The 24,640-nt window shown below is 43.8% G+C and overlaps 1 protein-coding gene across 1 annotated transcript in view; it reads left to right on the forward strand.

Annotated features, from left to right (window-relative positions):
• Positions 1-443: 443 nt before the first annotated feature.
• The window catches only part of LOC134456064 (glycoprotein-N-acetylgalactosamine 3-beta-galactosyltransferase 1-A-like), a 33,139-nt gene continuing 8,942 nt past the window's right edge, over positions 444-24,640 (forward strand). Inside the window, exons 1-6 of the mRNA XM_063207498.1 lie at positions 444-546; positions 2,749-2,752; positions 4,455-4,469; positions 4,690-4,739; positions 16,126-16,176; positions 21,004-21,009. Of these exons, the coding sequence (XP_063063568.1) occupies positions 444-546; positions 2,749-2,752; positions 4,455-4,469; positions 4,690-4,739; positions 16,126-16,176; positions 21,004-21,009 (229 nt within the window). The remainder of the gene's footprint in view (positions 547-2,748; positions 2,753-4,454; positions 4,470-4,689; positions 4,740-16,125; positions 16,177-21,003; positions 21,010-24,640) is intronic.

The following is a 24,640-nucleotide window of genomic DNA, read 5'->3' on the forward strand; positions in this document are numbered from 1 at the left end:
GGTATAGAGAGAAAACACAGTTCCATTTCCCTTATATGACTTGCATATGAAGAAAATGACAATAAAAGCTGACTTGACTTGACTTGAGAATGGTGCATTTTTTTCCTCCCCATTTTCTGGCACTGCGGCGCCTTCTAGTGGTCATTTGCACCCTTAGCAAATATCTGTCTAAGCTGAAGACCAGCCCTGCCTATATGTACAAAACAAAGGGAGAGTTCCCGTGCAACTTGTTCAGAAGCAGGTATCTGGGGTCATCATCATGTTAGTGTAAATCACCTGTTAGCATTCCACCAAGATAATGCTCCCACATACCTGACTTACAACAATGGCACGTCATTTTGTACCTCACTGTATTTTTGTGTGCTTCTTCCCTGAAGTCATATTGCTGCTGTCCCCAACTTCACACCATGAGTCCTGGGCAGAAAGAAAAGACAGATGGTGAGATGGAGGTCATGAAGAGCCATGGCTCGCGATGTCTTTTCTTCCTGGGCTTCATCGTGGGATTCTGCACCCTCTACCTCCTGCAGCAGGTGTGGTTTGCACAAGGCCTCACCCAGCCTAAGGGTGCAGGAATTACAGAGCACAGCAAAGACTGTAGACTGGAGGAAACAGCACCGGTCAACCACAGACACCCACACAAACAAGGTACAGTACACATAGTTTACGTAATATAGTCACATGACACTTTTCCATGTAATTCCTCCTCATAATCTTTAAGTTAATGTTCTGCTTTATTATACACAGAGATGTATGGTAACGAAGTAAAAGTAAAGAAGTACTGTACTTAAGTACTAAACTGCAGTATCTGTACTTTTTTGAGTAATATTTTTTTCCTCATACTTGTACTTTTACTGCACTACATTTTTCTGATGAAATTAATACTTTTACTCCGATATATTTTTCATGTGCTGCTTTCGTTACTCGTTACTCGTTTCTATGCCCGAGCGCTAGATGGCTCTGTCATCACCAGATATGATGGAACGTGTTCACGGTCAGTGGGCGATGCAATGGTAGGGAAATAAAACCAGATCGCATTCTCGCGCATGTCTTTTGGCGCGGTCAGTGACGCTCAGTTGGCATTGACACTGGCATGTTGGCAAGATGGATGAGGTAGACGAGGTATCGCCATCAACATCAACGACACCAACCACCTCACATTGCGGCGAGGAGGATGACGGCTGCCATCCCTGGCCCTATTTAGATTCAATGTTCTCCTTTGAGGGACAAAAAGAGAATTAATTTCGTATGAAGTGTCTGCTCTGCCTGCCCTTGTAACTTGTGTTACAAAGCTGTTTTAATAACAAACCATAATGGTATTTGCACTTCATAAGAGACTTATTGTACAGAGCTCTAATAAACCAAATGGTATTCAAACTTTTGACTGACTTCCCCCCCCCCCATTTTTTTAATGCAGTACTTTTACTTCTACTTCTACTTTTTACTCAAGTAACAAAACTTGCAATACTTCTACTTGCTTTACTTAAGTACAACACATTTTGAATACTTTTGTCCTTCTACTTGAGTAAGGTAAGGAAAGGTTACTTTTGACTTTTACTCAAGTCATTTGACAAGATGATACTGGTACTTCTACTCCACTACTTTTCTCCAGTACTTTATACATCTCTGATTATGCATGTTAAGTGAATGTAAGTTAATTACATAATGTTCATGGGAAGTCTTCAAATCAACCTAAAAGAGCAAAAAAAACTAAATGTTAAGGTGGAATTTTATTTAGACTATTCTTGCTAGTACTAAATATAGTTGAGGTCAAAAATACATACAGTACTGTATAAGGTGCATTTGAACTGTCGAATAAAAATACTGACCCAAAAATATGGACTTGATGAAATTTAGATTACATGAACATTTTCCATATAACTCTACTACATAAACTTTAAGTACATCTCAAGGCTTATGTCAGGTTGTGCATGCTTTAATCATGTTAAGTCTTTGTTGCAATTGGGTTCCGGTAGGAAAAGTAGGTACACTCATTATTAATTTCACTTACTTTCTAGAGCAATAGTTTACTGTACCCATTTAAGCAACATTTCTTCACCCTTGCCTTCTTTTAGCTGCCCAGGCATCACAGTGTTCCAGACGTCACAGCGTCCTTAATCTGTTCATAACTAGCCCTGCAGGGAGCTCCCCTAGGTGGTCGCTGGTCTCTGCCTGAGGTTTCTTCATGACTATTAGCAGGGGAGCTTAGACCCTTTTTAATCCTCTGAGGTCTAAGGCCTTTCAGAGGCTTTTAGGCTGCTTGCACCACCCTGACATTTTCAAGTATTTTCAACTAACTGTAAGCATCTATGCAAAAGTGGAATATATGGTTGTATTCTGAAAAGCCTGACAAGAAATAATCTGAAAGAAAATTAGATGTCATACAAACATGTTTTATTTAAATCGAGTATAAACACAACTGTACAAAAAAACAGGTTTCAGAGGTCTTCAGAAAGTGCAAGAAAACACACAATAAATATATCTAGCCAAGTCAAGTCAAGTCAAGTCAAATTTATTTTTATAGCGCATTTCATACACAGGTGCAACTCAATGTGCTAAACAAAAAAAATGAAAAAGGAAAGAAAAGAAGCAGAGAAAAGAAGACATTTAAACGATTAAAACATATGGTAAAAAAGAAAAACATAAAAAGAACAAATGTTTAAACCATTAAGATAAAAACATATGGTAAGAAATAAACATATAAATAAAAATGATATAAAATGCAAGCTAGTTAAAAGCATCTGAAAACAGCTTTGTCTTAATTCTAGATTTGAAGCTATTAACCGTGGGTGCGTTTTTTTTACATCATCTGGAAGCTGGTTCCAAAGCTTTGCAGCATAGAAGCTAAAGGCTGCCTCTCCACACTTTGTTTTTACTCTTGGGATCACCAGCAAATTTTTCTCTTTGGACCTTAGTGACCTGTTTAGCGCATACAGCTGAAACATATCTAGTAGATAGGTGGGTCTGTGAGGATGTGAATTCTTCCCCTCCTCACTTCTCCGGTTGCAAACGCGCAGAGATAGGGTTTGCAACAGCAAGCGCGTAAAATGACTCTCTCTCTCGCTCCCCCACTCAGCCTCGCAATTGCAACACTCGCACACACTTGCATACACCCGCATACACGTACAAGACTGATTTACGAACTTTGGCAACATGAAGATGGACATTGTTGTTTCAGGTTTTGTTGGGGTGAATGTTGTGACTTTGGGGGGAAAAGTTTGGACCGGTTTGGTCGTCGCGGGCGACGCCATTAACCATGTGGTTATTTCATACAGCGCATTTCATATTACACACTTTGCCGTTAAAACAGTCTCTCCATAACATCCACAACATCTAGCAAGGCGCCTGCTAGCATGTTCCACTACCCAACGCACCACAGTTTCCCTGCCAGTCCACTCATTCACTCAGCGCAAACATTCACCATCCATCCCTCCACTCACCAGTCCACTGCACACACCAGCTCCGCCTCCATCCTTCCTCAGCGAAAGCGCTTCCGCTGGGAGAGCGCACCTTTTCTCTCTGTCTAACTGTCAATCAAATCAGTCATATTGTCCGCGATCCATTTTGTTTGTTATTTTCGACAGTTAGTTGCTTATTTGTAATTTTGGTTATTATGTTATGACATGTCATTGGTGGGGGTTTAATCTATTTGTATTTTGATGTTGTTTTGGCCAATTTTAATATTGTAAATATTATGTGGGGAAATGTGATTGGTGGTTTAGGGAGTAGAACCAATGGGGTTTCAGGGGACTCTGATTGGGTGTAATATACTGCAAAGGGGTTTTCCTATTTAAGAGGCCCTCATTCTCTGTTTGGGTTAGAGAGGGGCAAGGAGGCTTTCTGTGACGCTGCCTGACGATGTAAGTGCATTACTCTGATTTCCATGCTACATGTTTTGCTGGGCTGTGTTTGCTGTACCGGAGCTAAAAGCCTCTAGCATTTTTGTTAGCATTTCTTAGCGCTATTTTTGAATGGACATTTTGCACTTTTGGAACTGAATATTCTTTTTGCCTTTTTTGTTGGATTTTTGGACCGTGAATATTTTTGCACTTGGACATTGAAAACTGCACTCTTAAAAATAAAATTCCATCTATTTTTTGGATTTCTGACCTCCTTGTTTCCGTTTTTCCTCCAATCTCCATGGTTGCCTTACCCCCCACATGGGGGTGACTGCTCACATCCTCACAAGTGGTGTCAGAAGTTGTTGGATGTTACGTCTCTGAAACCTGGAGAGAAGAGGTGGGAAACGAGGTGCACGCCAACGCGGTTGTTTTAAAAGACGTTGGTGGAGGATGGACAACCAGAGGCTGTTGCGGGAGGACCCAGACGAGCCCGAGGAGCTGCGGCCTGACATCGGAGGAGAGCGGTCTGACCAGGAGGAGACTGACGTGCCCGCGGTCCAGATGCAGGCCGGAGGGGGCAGGCTGGAGTCGTCGGAGTTTGCTGCCTTACGCGAGCTCCTGGAGAAGCAAGCGCAGATGCAGGAGCAGCGCTGGAGAAGTATGCAGCAGCAAATGCACCAGCTACGGCAGGAAGTGGAGGCAGCAATGGCAGTTCCAGTCCCGGCTCCAGCGGCGGTTCCAGTTCCAGTCCCGGCTCCAGCAGCGGTTCCAGTTCCAGTCCCGGCTCCAGCGGCGGTTCCAGTTCCAGTCCCGGCTCCAGCAGCGGTTCCAGTTCCAGTCCCGGCTCCAGTGGCGGTCCCAGTCCCAGTCCCAGCGCCAGCAGCGGCAGTCACAGCAGCAGCAGCAGCAGCAGCAGCAGCAGCAGCGGTTCCAGTCGCAGCAGCAGCGGAGGTCTCGGTCTCAACGCCGGCATCGGCTCCAGCCTCAGCTTCAACGACGGTGCCAGCAGCTCGGGCTCCAGGGGCGTCAAGGTTACCGGTGAGTTCTGCATCTGTGCTCCCTGCCGAATGCACCCACCTCCACAAGCTCTTCATGAAGTGGAGTGGCCCGTCGAAGAAGACTGCCGAAGACGTCACTGAGGTGCTGAAGCTGGAGCAGTTTCTGCGTACCTTGGTCGCCAGTATCACAGATGTGGTGGGAGATTGCAACCCACAGCGGAGTCCCAAGACTTTCCAAATGGACCATGAGAACAGGCCAGCAAACAAAGTTAGGCCCGGAGGTCCGGGGAGAAAGCGCCAAAGAAAACATCATGTTCCTGTTTGCAAGCCAGAGGGGGCCGACGACAGCTGCCTTCTACAACCAGAGGAGGAGGCGGTGTGTGCCCTAGGCAAGAAGCAGACAGCACAGGTTCCAATGGAGAAGCAGAGAAATGGCGGTGATGCTGCACCTGGACAGAAGGAGCAGCAGAGGGGTCGGCGAAGAAGGTGGTCCCTACCTCAGAGGGGCACCCCAAACACGCGACCCACAGTCGACACCCAGAGGAGGGTGTGTCACTTTTGTGGAAGAGCCGGCCACTTCATCAGAGTGTGCCCAATCAAGCGGGCTAAAGCTAGTGGCCGGTGTGAGTTATCAGCCAGTTCATCGGCGTACACCGACGGAGGACCGATGACTGAGGTAACTGTGAACGGCAGGCCAGCAAGGGCCTTGTTGGACACCGGCAGCACCCGGACCCTGGTGCATCCTCTCCTGGTGGAGAGCCACATTGGGGGAAGTATCCGGGTCCGCTGCATTAATGGGGATATGCATAATTACCCCATTGGAAAGGTCCGCCTTCAGGTAAAAGGTCGGACGTATGAGTTGAAAGCAGGCATAGTGGACGGTCTTGGTCAGGATGTGGTGTTGGGCCAAGACGTACCTGTTTTGCAAGAGTTGGTGCAGTCGACACCGTTCAAGAATGCAACTGCTACCAGGTCCCTGGCTAAGGGGACAGCTACGGAAGACACCCCAGAGGTGTGTTGCCTTGGCCTCACTGTAGGCCCGGGTGTGACTAGGCCACAGATGGCCAGTACTGGGGCCAGCATTCGGGCCCATCCTGAGACCAGGAGGGGTGGGGGTTGGCTCGTCTCTCCACCCTGGTTTCGAGACTCCTGAAGGGGAGGGAAGTGTGAGGATGTGAATTCTTCCCCTCCTCACTTCTCCGGTTGCAAACGCGCAGAGATAGGGTTTGCAACAGCAAGCGCGTAAAATGACTCTCTCTCTCGCTCCCCCACTCAGCCTCGCAATTGCAACACTCGCACACACTTGCATACACCCGCATACACGTACAAGACTGATTTACGAACTTTGGCAACATGAAGATGGACATTGTTGTTTCAGGTTTTGTTGGGGTGAATGTTGTGACTTTGGGGGGAAAAGTTTGGACCGGTTTGGTCGTCGCGGGCGACGCCATTAACCACGAGGTTCTCATTCATCGCATTTCATATTACACACTTTGCCGTTAAAACAGTCCCTCCATAACATCCACAGCATCTAGCGAGGCGCCTGCTAGCATGTTCCACTACCCAACGCACCACAGTTTCCCTGCCAGTCCACTCATTCACTCAGCGCAAACATTCACCATCCATCCCTCCACTCACCAGTCCACTGCACACACCAGCTCCGCCTCCATCCTTCCTCAGCGAAAGCGCTTCCGCTGGGAGAGCGCACCTTTTCTCTCTGTCTAACTGTCAATCAAATCAGTCATATTGTCCGTGATCCATTTTGTTCGTTATTTTCGACATTTAGTTGCTTATTTGTAATTTTGGTTATTATGTTATGACATGTCATTGGTGGGGGTTTAATCTATTTGTATGTTGATGTTGTTTTGGCCAATTTTAATTTTGTAAATATTATGTGGGGAAATGTCATTGGTGGTTTAGGGAGTAGAACCAATGGGGTTCCAGGGGACTCTGATTGGTGTGATTTAGTGCTAAGGGGGTTTCCTATTTAAGAGGCCCTCATTCTCTGTTTGGGGAGAGAGGGGCAAGGAGACTTTCTGTGACTCTGCCTGATGATGTAAGTGTATTACTCTGATTTCCATGCTACATGTTTTGCTGGGCTGTGTTTGCTGTACCGGAGCTAAAAGCCTCTAGCATTTTTGTTAGCATTTCTTAGCGCTATTTTTGAATGGACATTTTGCACTTTTGGAACTGAATATTCTTTTTGCCTTTTTTGTTGGATTTTTGGACCGTGAATATTTTTGCACTTGGACATTGAAAACTGCACTCTTAAAAATAAAATTCCATCTATTTTTTGGATTTCTGACCTCCTTGTTTCCGTTTTTCCTCCAATCTCCATGGTTGCCTTACCACCCACATGGGGGTGAATGCTCACATCCTCACAGGGTCCCATTCCATTTAATGATTTAAAAACAAGAAGCAGTGCCTTAAAATCAATTATGTAGCTTACTGGGAGCAGTGATCTCAAGATTGGACTAATGTGGTCAAACTTCCTTGTTTTAGTAAGTACCCTTGCTAATGCATTCTGGATTAATTGAAGCTGTTTGATGGTCTTTCTGGGGAGGCCTGTAAAAAGACTGTTGCAGTAGTCAAGCTTACTAAAAATGAAGGCATGTACAGCTCCAGGCCTTTTTATTAGAATACCATGAAAAAGTTGATTTATTTCCATAATTCCATCAATAAAATAATCAAAAAAAAAGTGCCCGCACCAACTTTGATGTCGTATAATTCTGTCACGGTACAGACAGACGCGGACCACAAATGCGTCACGTTTTTGGTGTTTTATTAAAGTTCAGGGGAAAGGGGATTGGGAGGAGGTTTCCAGGGTTTGTAGTTTACCGGGATGGCAGAGGTTCCAGAGGTTCCTGTGTGTGTGCCCCCCCGTCGGCAGAAGCGACTCCTATGGAGATGATGGCTGAAGACTCCGGATGGAAGAATCGAGGTTCAGGGCAGAAGAGTAGTCGGAGTCGGGGACAAAAGGCAGGTTTCCAGGTCAGGAGAGCAGAGCAGAGCACAGGCAGGATTTTTAAGAAATTCCATTCTAATTGCCAGACAGAACTTTCCATTGACTTTGAATGGGGTTTCATGTCTGGCAAATTAGAATTGATTTTTCTTAAAAATACAAAAACTTGGTATGGAAATTTATGGAATATAATGAAGAGGGAAGTGTGGGTCACCAGATCAAAGAACAAAAAATAGCTGACAGCTCATCAATGATATCTGGGCTTTCACAACCCTCAAGCAATGCCACTGCGATTGACTTCAATGTTACACAGTCAGGTCAGCAGTCTAACCCATGACTGTGGCTTTGAGTAATGAACAAGGCTGAGACTTTTTAAAGCCTCAGGAAGCTTTTACCAGTGTTTAGAGTTAATTGGTTAATTCAGATGATTAGGTTAATAGCTTGTTTAGACAACCTTTTCATGATATGCTAATTTTTTTAGATGGAAATTTTGGGTTTTCATGAGCTGTATGCCAAAATCATCAATATTAAAACAAAACAAGACCTGAAATATTTCAGTTGGTGTGCAATGAATGTAAAACATATGAAAGTTTATTTTTGTATCATTACATTATGGGGAAAAAATGAACTTTAACACAATATGCTAATTATTTGAGAAGGACCTGTATTCCACGCAAAGATTTTGGCTCCGCACATTGTCTGGCAAAAGCCTTGAGCTCGGTTCTCTCAGTGTTTCGCCAATCAGCAAACAGTTCAGAGTGGTGACGTAGAACTTGTCATGCCCCGACCTGCCATGCCCCAACCTGCCAGCAGATGCCGCCAGTCTGCCTCAACCCCTGGCAATCGGCCTGGGAGACCCCAGACACCTAGGCCGGGCCCTGACCCTGCCAAGCAGCCTGGGAGACCCCGTGGCAGGTGATCAGTGGAATCACCTGCAGCCCATTCTTCAACTCACGGCACATGCTTTACTTAAGCCTTTGACATTCATTGTGACCTTGCTCGGTCATGAGGATTCCCTGCCCCTGCCAACACTGAACTCTATGCTCTGAACCTACTTTGCTGTGCTTGCTCCAAGAAGGAACTCTCTGTTGTGAACTTTGCCATTGCTCTCCATGGTCGTAAGAAACTTCCTTTGTTCTGTTTGAATGCTGAAAAGACTTTATGTTGAGAATCCTGAAGAAAGAGAATTCTTACCTTTGTTCATTATCCATGTGGAAGAAGATTTATGTTTGAATACCTACCTTTGTTGACTGAAGACCTTTGGAAAAGATTTTATGTTATCCTTAACACTTACCTGAGTTACTGTTTTGAAGACCTGTGAAGTGAAAAAATAAACACCACTCATTCAGCCTGATCTTTTGTCTCCCGCATTAGTGCTCTGATTGAATTGTCACAGAACTCACACACGAGCTCCATTACTGATTGGTCTAGGTAACTATTTTCACACTTTCGTTTTGTTATTTGTATGCTTTTGCGACGCTATAACGTAACTTAACGCCCTTTCCGCACTGTGTTTGGGTACGCAGGGCGTTCCATTTCTAATCGCGAGGGTAAAGTGTACTGTAAATTACCCGGATAACGCCCCCAAAACGGCCATTTTTCGAAGTGTGGTGTTACTGTACACTTTTCGCACTCAACGGCCGCCATGTTTGTGACGTAGTTGAGTGTCAGATCTGTCAAACGGTTGAATCTCTGTGATAACAGCATAGTTTTGATTCCAAAGACAATCGCCATGTGTATTAGAGGCAGGGGTAACTTTAAAAAGTGTTAGCATAAGGAACAGTGCCTTCCGTGTTGAATTGCATATTGGCAGTTGGTAAACTCGGATGTCACGCGACCAACCGTCATTTCCGTTAAGTGTATCAGACAGAACGGGAATCGGAATGTACTCGCCTCGTGAATTGCGGAGGGTGGAAAGGGTACTTCACTGCACTCAAACAAGGTACACAGTACAGAGGGTGAATAATGGAACACAGCATATGACTTATGATAGGCCCAGCCACTATGGACCTTACACATCTAAGAATCCTGGTCCTATCCTACGTTGACCTTATGACTCTACATTCTCTGTCTATCTCTTCTTCCTCTGCCTTCCTGCTTTTTCTGCCTCTCCTCTATACCTCTCCTTTTAAATCTATCTCTTACAATGTTTTTTTTTTCCATTTGTTAAGCACTTTGAGTTACATGCCTTGTATGACACAGTGCTATACAAATACAAATATTATTACAAATTATTATCTGAAATGCTAGCTAGCTAATGTCACTTGACTGGTTACTTCCTGCTGTGTTGCATGCTGTTTTTCATTACAACCTTCCATTTTACACCTATCTTGATGACAGCAAAACTCCTTATCCTTCCATCATATGTTTAGGAATAGGCTAGCTAGCAAGGCACTGACAGGACATGTTTTGATGCTCTAGGAAGTAAATGGAGACGTGACGTGACGTGATCAGGAAGTGGTTTGATTCGCTATAATAAAACTCAAATACTGTGTGTAATAAAATGCACAGATGATGAAATATCCAGATCCTGACTTTGTAGGTGTTTTCATGATCTATGTCAGTTCTGTTCATCACATTATTACGAAAATCACACAGAATGTGCATTGGAATGTGTAGATTCAGAATCCAATAAAAAAACGTAAAAACGTAATGGTATTTTTACGTGACTTGGTAGTGAATGTGTTAACATTGAACATTTTTGAAACATTTTATAAGACACTTGTTACAGACCTGTGTATATGCTTTAAAATAAATTTTACATAGATATTACGGACAAAATACTAAAATCTTCATGTGCTTCATTGATGCTTCTCAGGCGTTTGACAGCGTCAATCATAAGAAATTCTTTTTAAAACTGTGTAACAGTGGGGTCCCTGGCTTTTTAATGAGACTACTGGTCTATTGGTAGTCACATCAGACAATGAAGGTGAAATGGGGGAATGTCAACTATGCGCCCTTCCTTGTCACCAATGGTGCTCGACAGGGTGGAATTTTATCTCCATTTCTTTTTAATGTGTATATCAGGGGTCACGCAACAGTTGACTCCGATCCGGATCTGGACCCAGAGACGATTCTGTGCGGACCCAAGACCAATCCAATAATGTCACAAGAGCATAGACTGTTGTGTTATTTCTGAGGCTTCTATTCTGACGGACAGCCATGCCTATTGAGAGTGCGTGCTGTTACCGTGACAAACTTCAGTCATTTGAGCCAATCAAATGTTAAAGCAATAGACAGGTCATCAGCTGGGAAAATTAGGCCTTTCGTCCTACCGCACTTTTCTCTGTGGATTACTGACCAGAAGCCCTATTGGAATAAATTAAAACATGGGGCCACGCCAATTTTTGCTCAGAATTCAATATGGCCGCCATTTTCCAAAATGACTTGTTTTCATGCATTATTACATTGTACTATAAGGTGATATTCATGAACGATGAACTACTTTCAGCACTATTCTGTCCTATTTCCTTACATACATGCTTACAAAGGTTAACTAAACTAAAATAAATGAAAATAAAGTTGGCCACCTTGCAATATCCAAAGGAAAGTGCTGAAAATAATGATTGCAATGCACATACAGAGTCTATGGGTGCGAAAATTAGGCCTATTGTCCTGTTAGGGTTTTCACAGTGGATTACAGACCAGAAGGCCTATTGAAAAAGATTAAAACTTGGGGCCATCTATGTGCTCCAAAATTCAAAATGTTCTCCGTTTTTCAGAATGGCAGACTTTCACACATTTTTCTCAATACTGTAAGGCCATAATTACCAATAATGATTACCTATTTTTCAGTTAAATTGTCCTATCTCCTTACAGACGTGAGTATAAAGGTTGTCTAGAAAAAGGCATGAATATATATACAGGGGGTGGACAAAATAACTGAGACACCTGTCATTTTAGTATCATTTAGTTCCTCTTGCATCCACAGTTAATCCTGTTGGATGTCGTTCATCTTTCTTGGTGGTATGCAGACATTACCTTGGATACTGTGGCTCTTGATACATCACAAAGACTTGCTGTCTCGGTCTAAGATGCAACAGTTACACAGAATTTCTCCTTTTTGAACTCTGACATGTCACCCATACTGTTGTGTGCATTGCAAAATTTTGAGCAAAACTGTGCTCTTACCCTGCTAATTGAACCTTCACACTTCACTTTACTGATGCAATGTGCCATTAATGAAGATTGGCCAACAGGCTGGTCCACTTGAGCCATTAAACTTCCAACACTAAAATGATAGGTGTCTCAGTTATTTTGTCCACCCCCTGTATCTTGCCACTTTGAAATATCCAAAGGAATGTTGTGAAATGATTGAATTTCACAAACACAGTGGACTGCTGAAAAAAGGCATATTGCCCTGCCAAACTGTGTGTGTGTGTGTGTGTGTGTGTGTGTGTGTGTGTGTGTGTGTGTGTGTGTGTGTGTGTGTGTGTGTGTGTGTGTGTGTGTGTGTGTGTGTGTGTGTGTGTGTGTGTGTGTGTGTGTGTGTGTGTGTGCTTGTGTGTGTGTGTGTGTGTGTGTGTGTGTGTGTGTGTGTGTGTGTGTGTGTGTGCGTGCGTTTGTATGTGTGTGCACGTGTGCCTGAGTGCGCTTTTCTCAAGTGTGTGTGGCCAGGTTGCTTCATTACATACACTGACGTAGACACAGTAGACCGGGTGTGTGTGTGTTGGGGGGTTGTAAGGTGGGGGGTTAGGGGGGACCGAACGATGTGGAGGAGCCGGGGGGATGAATGAGGGGGTGAGTGGGGGTAGGGGGGCAGAGTGGGGTTGGGAGGGAATGAGTCGATGTTGAATTAGGAGGTGGGGGGGCAGAATAGTGTGTGGGGGGTTCGGGGGCAGATTAATGTGCGTGTGTGTGGGGGGGGTAAGTTGAGTCGGGGGGGGGGGGGTGTTGACCTGCCAAACTTTTCACATTGGGTGGGGGGGTGGGCGAGTATTTTGTGGGGGGGTGGGGGGAGAATGAGTCAGGGGGGTTGAGCGTGGGGGGCAGAATAGTGGGGGGTGAGTGAGGGGTGGAGGGGCAGAGTAGCATGGGAAGGATGAGTGATGAGTGAGGGGGTTGGGGGGCAGAATAGTGTGTGGGGGGGATGAGTGAGGGGGTGGAGGAGGCAGAATAGTGTGTGGGGGAAAGACACTGTAGAGCAGGGGAAAGATGAGCGGGGGATACGCTAGGGTGACCAGACGTCCCGGTTTGACCGGGACAGTCCCGGTTTGGAGTTGTGTGTCCCAGGTCCCGAGCAAACCCTCTCGGGACACAAATATGTCCCGGTTTTGGCCACCCACTACATTGCGCCATGTCTATCGAGGTAAATATATAGAAAATATTACATGTTTACCTGCCACAATTAATGGCAGCCAGCACTTGTATAGAAAGTCTGAAGGAGTCAGCGGCGATTTGTCATTCCTCCCTCTAAAATTGATTAGAATGCAGGAAATGGCATCTAAAAAGTACAAATTTTCCTGGGGGAGGAGGACCCCCAGACCCGCCCGCTAAATATTGTCCTTCAGTCACGCACGAAGTGTCCCGATTTCAGACTACAAAAATCTGGTCACCCTAGGATACGCGCGCGCGCGCGAATTTTGGAGCACATTTGAGATGGCAACCAGCTGGTGAATCTCTTTCAATAGGCCTTCTGGTCTGTAATCCACTGTGAAAACCCTGACAGGACAATAGGCCTAATTTTCGCAGCCATAGATTCTGTATGTGCATTTCAATCATTATTTTCAGCACTTCCCTTTGGATATTGCAAGGTGGCCAACTTTATTTTCATTTATTTTAGTTTAGTCAACCTTTGTAAACATGTATGTAAGGAACTAGGCTGAATAGTGCTGAAAGTAGTTCATCGTTCATGAATATCACCTTATAGTACAATGTAATAATGCATGAAAACAAGTCATTTTGGAAAATGGCGGCCATATTGAATTCTGAGCAAAAATTGGCGTGGCCCCATGTTTTAATTTATTCCAATAGGGCTTCTGGTCAGTAATCCACAGAGAGAAGTGCGGTAGGACGAAAGGCCTAATTTTCCCAGCTGATGACCTGTCTATAATCTCTGACACCGCATCTCACTTGCTTTGCTGAGTATGACCAGCGTACTGCACGAGAGGCGAGGCGCCAATGAGCAGAGAAGATTAGAATCGTCTCGCAAGTCAATGGAAGAAGCGGCTGAGTTCCAGATCAATGAACAGAGAGAGCGTGTCGCTCTTTCAGACAAACATTTCCAAACCCATGAACCTTTCTTTCTTTGAGGCACTTACAGTGTTTTCGCAGGTAAGGATGGTTGGGAACTTGGAAATTGCAGTCAAGCTTTCGTTAGGTATGAGTTTTGCTCAGATTTTGGCTCCGCACATAGTCTGGCGAAACCCTCCAAGATTGGTTCGCTCACTGTTTGGGAATCTAATGAATTTAACACTTGTAAGGTGTTTGGGTCATTTTGTCAGTTTCCAGTTTTTGGCTTGGGCAAAATAGTATCAGTTATTATTCTTTCGCACTGACATTCACTGTCTTTGGCTCATTTTCAGTGAGGAAAATTAATCTGAACAAAAAAATTGTGACCGCCTCCCTGCTAACCCCCACTGCACATTTATTTTACACAGGAGGTGTTCCCGCTTCATTTTGACTCGTATCACTTTGGGGGGCTTATACACAGTGGCTGTGCGTGGAAAATTTGAGTGGGTAAGCACAAATTACAAAATAGCGCAGGTGACGTCATCATAAGAGGTGTCAATACGCATGAATTTCAGTTCTTGCGGTAGCTCTATTTAATAGGCCATGAGGTTTGCAGCAAGTGAAAAGTGTAAGTAAAAGGGACACAAGTCATGTTTGCACTACAAAAAGTTACCCAAACTAGATATATGCACAATGGAAGGGGTCACTAAGGGACAGGTCAAAAGTCAAAAGTCAAAGTCAAAAGTAAACTTTAATGTCCCAAAAGGGAAATTCAAGTGGTCAGGGTGCTATAGGACTTAAGAACAGAATAAAAACATAACATAACATAAAATGACAGATAAATAAATACAACCCCCTCCCCCATGCCTCTCTGACTCCTCCAAAACAGCTGATTGCTACAATACATACATCTCTCCCTCTCTCTCACACACACACACACACACACACACACACACACACACACACACACACACACACACACACACACACACACACACACACACACACACACACACACACACACACACACACACACACACACACACACACACACACACACACAGTGTCAAGTCCCTTGCTGGGAACTGTGTCTTTCATTAAAACTTCTGATTGCAGAGGGAACAAATGACTTGCTGAACCTGGCTGTTCTTATTTTCCTCTGCAGCAGTCTCCCATTACTGCGTTGGCTAAACTGAAATTTGCTATGTAAAGGGTGGGTAGTGTCTCCCAGGATACTTTCAGCCTTGTGTAGTATGATGTCTTGAAAAAGCTGAGCAGCTGATGTTTGATGGCATCCAATTATTCTACTGGCTGTTTTAACAATGCGTTGCAGTTTATCCTGATCTTGTTTACGCATACTACCATAGACACAGACCAGACCAAAGGACAAGACACTCTGAAGTACAGACTTATAAAATAACTCTAAAATGTGAGAATCAACATTAAAACTGCGCAATTTCCTTAAGAAAAACATTCTTTGTTGAAGTTTCTTCACCTTAGAAGCAGCACATTTATCAAATTTAAACTGGTCATCAATTTCAACCCCTAAATACTTGTAGGTGTTTACTCTCTCAATCGATGTGTTATCGACAACAGTGCGTGGTACTGCTTGTGCCCTACGTCTAAAATCAATCACCATTTCTTTTGTTTTGCTTGCGTTAACATTAAGAAAGTTGTCACTGCACCATTTAATGAAACTCTCCACCTCCTCTTCAAAGCTGGTCATTGACAGCTCCCCTGCTTTCAAGAACCCCACCAGGGCGGTGTCGTCTGCATACTTAAAATAGGAGTGTGTAGTCGCAAGAGCGCGACACTCGTTGGTATAGAGTGTGTAGAGTATGGGGGACAACACACATCCTTGGGGAGCCCCCGTGTTAATGACCTTGGAGGATGAGATGGCCTGATTAAATCTAACCTGCTGAGTACGATTTGACAGAAAATTGCTAATCCAAGTAATAAGACTTGGGTTAACACCGAACCTGACCAGTTTGTCCACCAGTAGGTGGGGTTGGATGGTTGGATGGTGTTGAATGCGCTGCTGAAATCAAAACCTTGCTTAGTCTAAAACCTTGGATATGCTTTCAGATATCAGCTACAAGTAGTCTAAACATTCCAGTGCAAGTCCATCACCACAAAACCTTTTGTAGCCTAACAGACATCACAAACCATATAGCTGGGTCTCTTACCGTCCAAAAAGGGCCTAATCGTTACGCGCTGGATAGAAGCACCAAAATCGGTGTAGACCTTCCTTAGGGTGTTCTCCATCATTTCAGAAGGGGTGCCCCAAATTTCAATGTCATTAAGGTCATTTTTATGGGGTAAACCCAAGATGGCTGCCCAAAACGAGCCAATAGTAGTAAAATGCTGTACTGCCGGGACATAATGGTGTTATGGGCCAATCCACCCATTTGTGTGTGATGTATACAAACTGAACTTTGAAAATATGTGCAAAACTTACCATGAAAACAATGTTATATATGTCTTATTTAGATTCAAAAAGAGGAAAATCATAAAAACCATGGTCAGAATGAGATCACTCTACAATTGAGAGCTAATTTCTGGGCAGTTAGCTATTGAACCAACATTCATTAAGGATTTTAAAAACTTGCAGTGGGTCATATCTATAAAATCCAAGAAAATTGTGGTTAGAAATTTTTTGGGAGAAGAGATAAACCCTTGAACTGGGCCACACATAACTCTCCCAATGTTAGCATGCTAGCATTAGCAGGTTCAGACACTCAGTCTGCTCTTCAGACAAAGATAGATGGCAAACAATAATTTTAATCCCACTTACACATGCGCACACACACACACAAACTACTACTACTTCCTTAGGACCCCCTCAATGATTTAAGCCTAGGAGTCCAACTGAAATATTCATATCAATCAAGTCAATAATACATGTACATATCAAGTGTCAGTGACAGCTTGGATGATTTACTATAGGCCATTACAAAATAAAATGTATGCTGATGTTCAGATATGTATATCTCAGTCCTAAGTGTACAATGGAGTGATAAGGGCATTTATGAATATATCATATATACAGTATATTGACAGATACTTTATATTTTAAAAGAGCAAAATGGTAACATGTCTGTTTTTCATCTACTTTTGGCTTTAATCTAGATGACATGTTGGCTACCTAACCACTTAATTTATTGTTTGCTGGTTATTTTTTATTTGTGGGTGTGGTCCTTTATTTAAAACATGTCTGCCTGCCTTCCCTCTCTCACATAGGCTACTAAAATAGTCTTTCAAAAACTTAAAACAACAGCATGTGGAAATCCTATTGGCTTTGGAGGGCTAAAGTCAAAGTAGCCTAAAAGTCATCAAGACTATACTGTACTCTACTGTATTGCACTGTACTGTACTGTACTGTACTGTACTGTAATGTGATATACCGTACTGTACTCTACTGCACCGTGCAGTATGCTACTGTATTATACTGTACTGTACTGTACTAGACTGCACCGTACTGTATGCTACTGTACTGTACTGTACTTAACTAGACTGCACCGTACTGTACTCTACTGTATTGTACTGTACTGTAATGTGATATACCGTACTGTACTCTACTGCACCGTGCAGTATGCTACTGTATTATACTGTACTGTACTGTACTGTACTAGACTGCACCGTACTGTATGCTACTGTACTGTACTGTACTATACTCTACTGTACTTTATTATACTGCACCGTTCTGTATGCTACTGTACTGTACTGCACTGCACTGTACTGTCCTGTACAGTACAACTACATAGAACTGAAACATGTAGAGCATTCTGAGGACATGTACAATATTATGCAAAAGGGTGTAGTGGGAATGAGTTATGTTACTGTTACCACTCAAAATCTTGAAGGTTAAAAAGTCTTGTGGCATTTTGTTTGGGGGGGGGGGGGTATGATAGACTATCCTTCCTCCCAGGCTATTTGTGTGCCTTGCATATCAAGAAAATGAGTACAGGTAATTATTTATTTTCATATGATAATTGTTTTTCTATATAGATATTTCTCTCTATTCTCTCTTTTTCTATGGGTAAGGGTGGCACAAGACCTACGGTACATGTTGTCCATCAGCTGTCAGTTTTGATAGCAACTTAAGCACTCAATGATTACTGAGCTAACTATGTCTGCAAATAAAAAAAACAATTTACCTCTGTCTTCTTACTCAACATATACTAAGAAATCATTTCCATTTAATTTAAACTGAAGCCATACTGTGGCCTACATGTAGGCCTATATTGAGTAATCTGTAATGCCATTCTAAAGATGACTGAAATGCTCTCATAATATGCACAATGCCTTGTAAAAATAGAGAATTAGGTGATCTTATGGGGTTCTTCATACATATGGAAAGGTCCTGTCTTTTACCCTCTCTCATACAAATAAAATACGTTTATCTGTTATGGAAATTAGAGGATGGAGAACCTGCTACCTAGGGCATCTTGCACTGACACTATCCCATTCAGATCGAGCATTAGGAGCAGTCTATTCTCACCATAGTTTTAGTGTGGGCAATGCTCATTTTAATTCAGACCAAGAATCTTCTCAAATCGTTCACAATGTTACATGCTGTCAAGCACGTAAGCACAGACTCACCCATACTTTCACACTATGTACATTTTGTAGTTTTATCAATCTGGTCAAGCAGACTACCCTTGCTTCATCTCTGCTGAGGACTATATTAACATTGTCAGCTAAGTATAATGCCATGTAATAACAATGTAATGCATTACCAACATGACATATTGTATATGACATGGTAGACATTTTTTTTTCCAGGGGCACCCCTTCTAGGATGTCTTCAAATCACTCAAGGAACATGTGTACCGAATTATATGCTTCTATCCAGCGCGTAACGATTTCTCGGCTTACAGCCCCTACTAATAGTCAGAGCTTTCACAAAATGCAAATTCATCCAGATCCCCATCAGCCCTCTGCACGAAAGAAGAGAAAAATAACTTAAAACAACATATGCGCTGTCTCTTTCTCTGCCCTGCTTGTCACGCGTGCCCCATCTACTGTTTTTCGCGATGACAGCGAGGAAAGGTTGCGCAATCAACTGACAGGGGTAACAGGTGGGCCTCGGCTGCTAGCTAGCGTCAGTCCACCTGTCACAAGTCACGACTCATGACTTTATCCCGCATTGACCACAACAACATTATTTAAGGCATTAAAACAACCGAAAGCTGTGCACAACAAAAGCACCTCAGCAACTTTACTTAACGACTTCATTGTCATCAGTACCACTGCAGTATAGAATCTCATTGAACATCATAGGCACTCGGCGGTGCTACTACAGTAGAGCTCTAAGCTTAACCTAAACATGACTTACCCACCAGTTGCCTCTCGATAGCACTCCGAAATTGTGTTCATCAAAACGCCTATCCAATTCGTTGCCCAAATACTATTGTGGGAAAACTCCGTGCAGGAGCCAGTGTCGTGACGCCAGAGACGTCATTGGTGACGTACCACACACTTGCTTGCATTCATGACTTGACTTTCAGTGTGCATCGCTGGCAGACACTTGCCGTTTGCTCCAGCATATTGCTGAAATGTTAAATATTTTGTGTGTACGTGTGCGTTGATGACAATGTAAGTACTTCATTTCTGTCTGTATTCATGTTGTATTTCATCCGGTTGTGTTTGTTACATGCTGTTTAGTCCGGTAACCGCGTAGCTTTGGGTTTACCGCAAGCTCCCGTTCATTTCAATGAGGAAATGTCTAATTCTTAAATGCCTTGCTAAATGCTCATTCTTGGTTTAAAGTTACATGAGTAGTCCGGTTTGGAAGTGCTTCGATAGTAGTTTCTACCTGTGGTGTTATTTCCACCGTTTTGGGACTGTTTGAAGCAGTAATTTAGCTTCCAAATATTGCATTGTCGTGCTATGGAGACATGCGCTGTTCACGTAAACACTCGTCTTGCTAGACTTTATGGCGGCAAAAAACGCTTCTTCCATTTGTGGTCTTAAAGCGCCACCCTGTGGACACTAAGTGTACTGCACTTGATTTTCTCTGTATTAACCCCTTAAGTGCCTAGTTCTCACTTGTATTATTATCCTATTACTTTTCACTTGCAGTAATTCGTTTCCTTGCCACATTAATGTTACTTAGGTGCAATTACATTATTATGTATATTGTTAATGTAACTTGATATGTATATTTGACTACTTAATTATTATGAAACTGTATGTTTTGCATATTACATTACATTGCATTTGGCAGACGCTTTATAACCAAAGCGACTTTCAGAAGAGGACATAATCAAGCCAACATCACAAGCAAATACAAAGTGCACAGGAGATATACAGAACAACAAGTGCAATTACAAAGAGGGGGTTAGTTAGGTTTTTTTTAAATTTATTTTTTTAATAAAGAGGAAATAACGAGAACACACACACACAAACACACACTCACAAACTAAACTAAACTAAACATCATGTCAGGATTCTGCCCTGGGGCAAGGCCAGTTCAATCATTAGTCTAGTAGATTCTCTCAAAAGAGGAATGTCTTTAGTTGTTTCTTGAAGGCTGCAAGAGAGGTGCTTAGTCTTGCTGCCTCTGGGAGACTGTTCCACCACTTGGGTACCACAACGGAGAACAATCTTGACTGGGAGTACCTAGAGCGACTGGATGGCAGAGCCAGACGGCTTGTGCTGGATGAGCGCAGTTCTCTTCCAGTAACATAAGGCGTTAGTTAGTAGGTCTTTCAGATAAGCTGGGGCCGTTCCTGTGATGGTTTTGTAGGAAAGGGTCAATGCCTTGTGCTTGATCCGGGCGGCGATCGGTAACCAGTGCAACTCAATAAATAGAGGAGTAACATGGGTCCTTTTGGGTTGATTGAATATCAACCGTGCCGCCGCATTCTGGGTTATCTGCAGAGGTTTTAACGAACAAGCAGGTAGACCTGTCATGCGTGAGTTGCAGTAGTTAACGCGGGACAGGACCGTGACCTGCACCAGTCGTTGTGTAGAATATTGTGTCAGCACAGGTCTGATATTCCGTACGTTGGACATCTGGAATCGACAGGTCCGGGTGACCGAGTTGATGTAGTTGGAGCATGACAGCTCATCATCAATCATGACGCCAAGGTTTTTGGCGACTTTGTTTGGGGTCACGATGGTGGAGCCTATCTTGAGGTTGATGTTGTGACTGAGCGACTCTTTAGCTGGGATCACCAGGAGCTCTGTCTTGGCCAGGTTCAGCTGTAGGTGGTGGTCCTTCATCCATGTTGACAAATCGGTGAGGCAGGCAGAGATGCGTTCCAAAACCGTGGTGTCCTCTGGACGGAACGACAGGTACATCTGGGTGTCATCAGCATAGCAGTGGTAGGAGAACCCATGTGTTTGAATGACACGTCCCAGGGAGGAGGTGTATATTGCAAACAGAAGGGGTCCCAGCACTGATCCTTGGGGTACGCCTGTGGAGAGGGTGTGAGTCGTAGACGGCTTCCCTTGCCTAGACACACTGAAGGTGCGTCCAGAGAGGTAGGAGTTGAACATTGAGTGGACAACGCCTGTGATTCCCATGGCTGTGAGTATCCTCAGGAGGATCTTGTGGTTGACTGTGTCAAAGGCTGCAGACAGGTCTAGTAGTATGAGGACCGAGGATAGTCCTTCCGTTCTTGCAGTCCTTAGAGCTTCAGTCACTGAGAGTAACGCAGTTTCAGTTGAATGTCCACTTCTGAAACCAGATTGTTTTGGGTCAAGTAATCCGTTCTGGTTTAGGAAGTTGGTGACTTGCTTTGCAACTGCCCTTTCTAGCGTCTTGGATAGGAAGGGAAGCAGTGAGACAGGTCTGTAGTCTTCTTCAGTAGTGGTGTCACCCTTGCTTGTTTGAAGGCGGAGGGGACAGTGCCGGAGGAGAGTGAGGAGTTCATGATGGATGTGATTGCTGGGACCACTGTTTGGGCAATGTCTTGAAGAAGGTTCGTGGGCACTGGGTCTAGTAGGCAGGTAGTGGGACGGCTTCTTGTGATGAGTCTGGAAACGTCTTCTTCAGAGAGTAGAGTAAATTTGTGGAGTGTTGCAGCAGTCAGTGTGGTTGCCAGGGGAGTGTCTTCTGGGGAGGAGGACGGTTCACAGAATTGATTGTTAAAATTTGCCCTCTTTTCCGTGAAGAAGGTGGCAAAGTTGTCCGGGTTAAGGTCTGTGGGTGCAGGAGGGGGGGAGGGTTGATCAGTGACTTGAATGTAGAAAACAGCTTACGTGGGTCTTGGCAGCTGTTACAGAGGCGGAGAAGGAGGCTAGTAGAGATCTAAGTTTTTCGAGGTCAGATGGGTTGCGGGTTTTGCGCCATTTCCTTTCTGCCGCTCTGAGGGTGGTACGTAGAGCTCGGATGGTCTCTGTCAGCCATGGTCGCGGTTGTGAAGGTCTTACAGGTTTTGTGACTAGTGGGCAGAGGTTGTCGAGGCAGGAGGTCAGTGTGGAGCTGAGCGAATCTGTAGCAGTGTCAACATCGAGTGAGGAGAGCACGCTTGCTGAGGGCAAGGCATCTGCCACCACTGATGCAAAGCTAGTGCGTGACAGGTTGCGTAGATTCCGCCTATATGTGACCAAGGGAGGGGGGGTGGGTGTAGGGTCGGGTAGGGAGGTGGTGAAATGGAGGAAAAAGTGGTCTGAAACATGCATTGGTGTATTTTTGATATTGTGTAGAATCTATCTGTATAGTTTCTAATTACTCTTTTCTGTATATGTTTATCTTGCAGAAACCACACACTCATTACACACTTTGTAATGCACACAAATCTTTGTAATTACTCTACTTGCAATCATACAATGGAAATGTATGCAACAGTTCAATGAAGAACACTTTTGATGTCTGGAATCAATAAATCTCTCAATATCACCTAAAGTCGCAGCGGTTCTCTTACCGGAGCACATAGTCAGTGAGGGGGCGACTAGCCATCAACGTACACGTCCGTCACAACTATCCCTGCAGGAATCCCAAAACAGATCTCAAAACAATTGTTCTCTTCTGCTCTCCGTCCGTGAATGAGACTGAAGAGGAAACACGGGTAAAGTACAAAATACATATTTGATATTGATTGAAAGCTTTAGGGCAGGTTTATTATGCCCACCCTCACTATGTGTGAGCCTGCCTGAAGTAAGCAGACTGTCTAAAATTTACCCAGGAAGTTTTTTTTTTCCATACAATGCACAGCATTACAGCCGCACTCTGATTGGCCAATGCTCCTCAATGTTTTATCAATCGGTGGCAAGAGCTCTGGTGAAGCAACATGGACGTTGCTGAATGCAAGCTTCCCCCCATACACGTCAGTAGCCGAACTAAGAGTGTTCATCGCCATGGTTACTCCTCAAACAATTGTGCACTCTTGGGGGAGTGTGTTGGAATCATAGCCTACATGTTAAAATAAGTGTAATTTTAACCAGCCCCCGTTTGAAATTAAATGCAACATTCATGAAAATACAGTATATAGAATCTTGAATGTTAAGCTGCAATATTGATCAATGCATATGGTTCGTTTGAGCTGAGTTCAAGTAAGCTGTGCTTCCCCCAGCGTCCAATAGGAGTCGCCACTGCTTAAACATCAATATTTTCTAAACTGTCTACTACAGTGATCACATGTTGTGTAGAAAAGGCAGAGGGTGAAGTATGTGGAAAAAAGAAGTGCAGATATTGTTCAGTCCCTCAGTTGTGCATCAATAGGTGCATTCGAGATGTGTCAACGCATTCATGCGCACTGGATGGAATGCACACTGGATGGAAAATGCTGCATGACGGTTAGATTTCCTGTCAAACTTCGAAATTTCGTTGACGTTGCGTTGACGAGGTGACATGTCACATGGTGTAAAACTATCGCGGGATGAATACGGCTGCAGTCAGATCTTGCAACCTCTGCAGTTGCTTATCCCCTTCAACGCTCGTCGGCGGACTGCCTCCGAGGTCACGCGCCCATGAACTGGTTGGTCAACAACTCACTCACGTGTGTATATGGGTCTTGTCTCACACCTCTACACAAGTTTGCGCAGGTCCCCAATTCAGCTCCTCCTCACTGCCTGTCCCCCACTCCTCACACGTGGTGTGTTAGTAGAGCAAACCGGTGCGAGCTCATCGTCTCGTTCATATTTGTGGCCGACTGCAAATGCGCTGTATTTAATGACACCCACATCGTGACAACAAGTTCTCGCTGACGTTCCTTGCGCAACGTCGACGCTCGCAACAAAGTCGTATGCGCTTACTGTTTCAACCTTGCGTGTTAAGAGCACTGGTGGCTCAATCCGAGAGCTTGTATTGAGTTTATTCTCTCTTTCTTCACTGTATCCTTATCTTTTTCTCTATGTATCTCCCACTCTCAAAAATATAAATAAACAGAAATTCACATGCAGAGTGAGGGGAACATGAGGGTGAATATGAACTATGATTTTTTTCATTTTTCCTTATTTCTCTACATGCCCGGGTCAAATTGACCTGAAAACCTTCTATGTAACCAAAACACAAACACCTTACAAGGGATATATATCTTAACTGCATTAGAGTGAAGAATTACTTTATTAATTCAACATAATTGAACATAAATATTGTAAGCCTATTCTTAAAACATGTTAAAAGAATCAGATGTTACCACCTGACGGTGAACGTAAAACCCTGACGGTGATGCCATCTCATGGATGTCACAACAAAACACAGAAAAAGTGCAAATGCC

This window comes from Engraulis encrasicolus, chromosome 9 (genome assembly GCF_034702125.1).
Source record: "Engraulis encrasicolus isolate BLACKSEA-1 chromosome 9, IST_EnEncr_1.0, whole genome shotgun sequence".
NCBI lineage: Eukaryota > Metazoa > Chordata > Actinopteri > Clupeiformes > Engraulidae > Engraulis > Engraulis encrasicolus.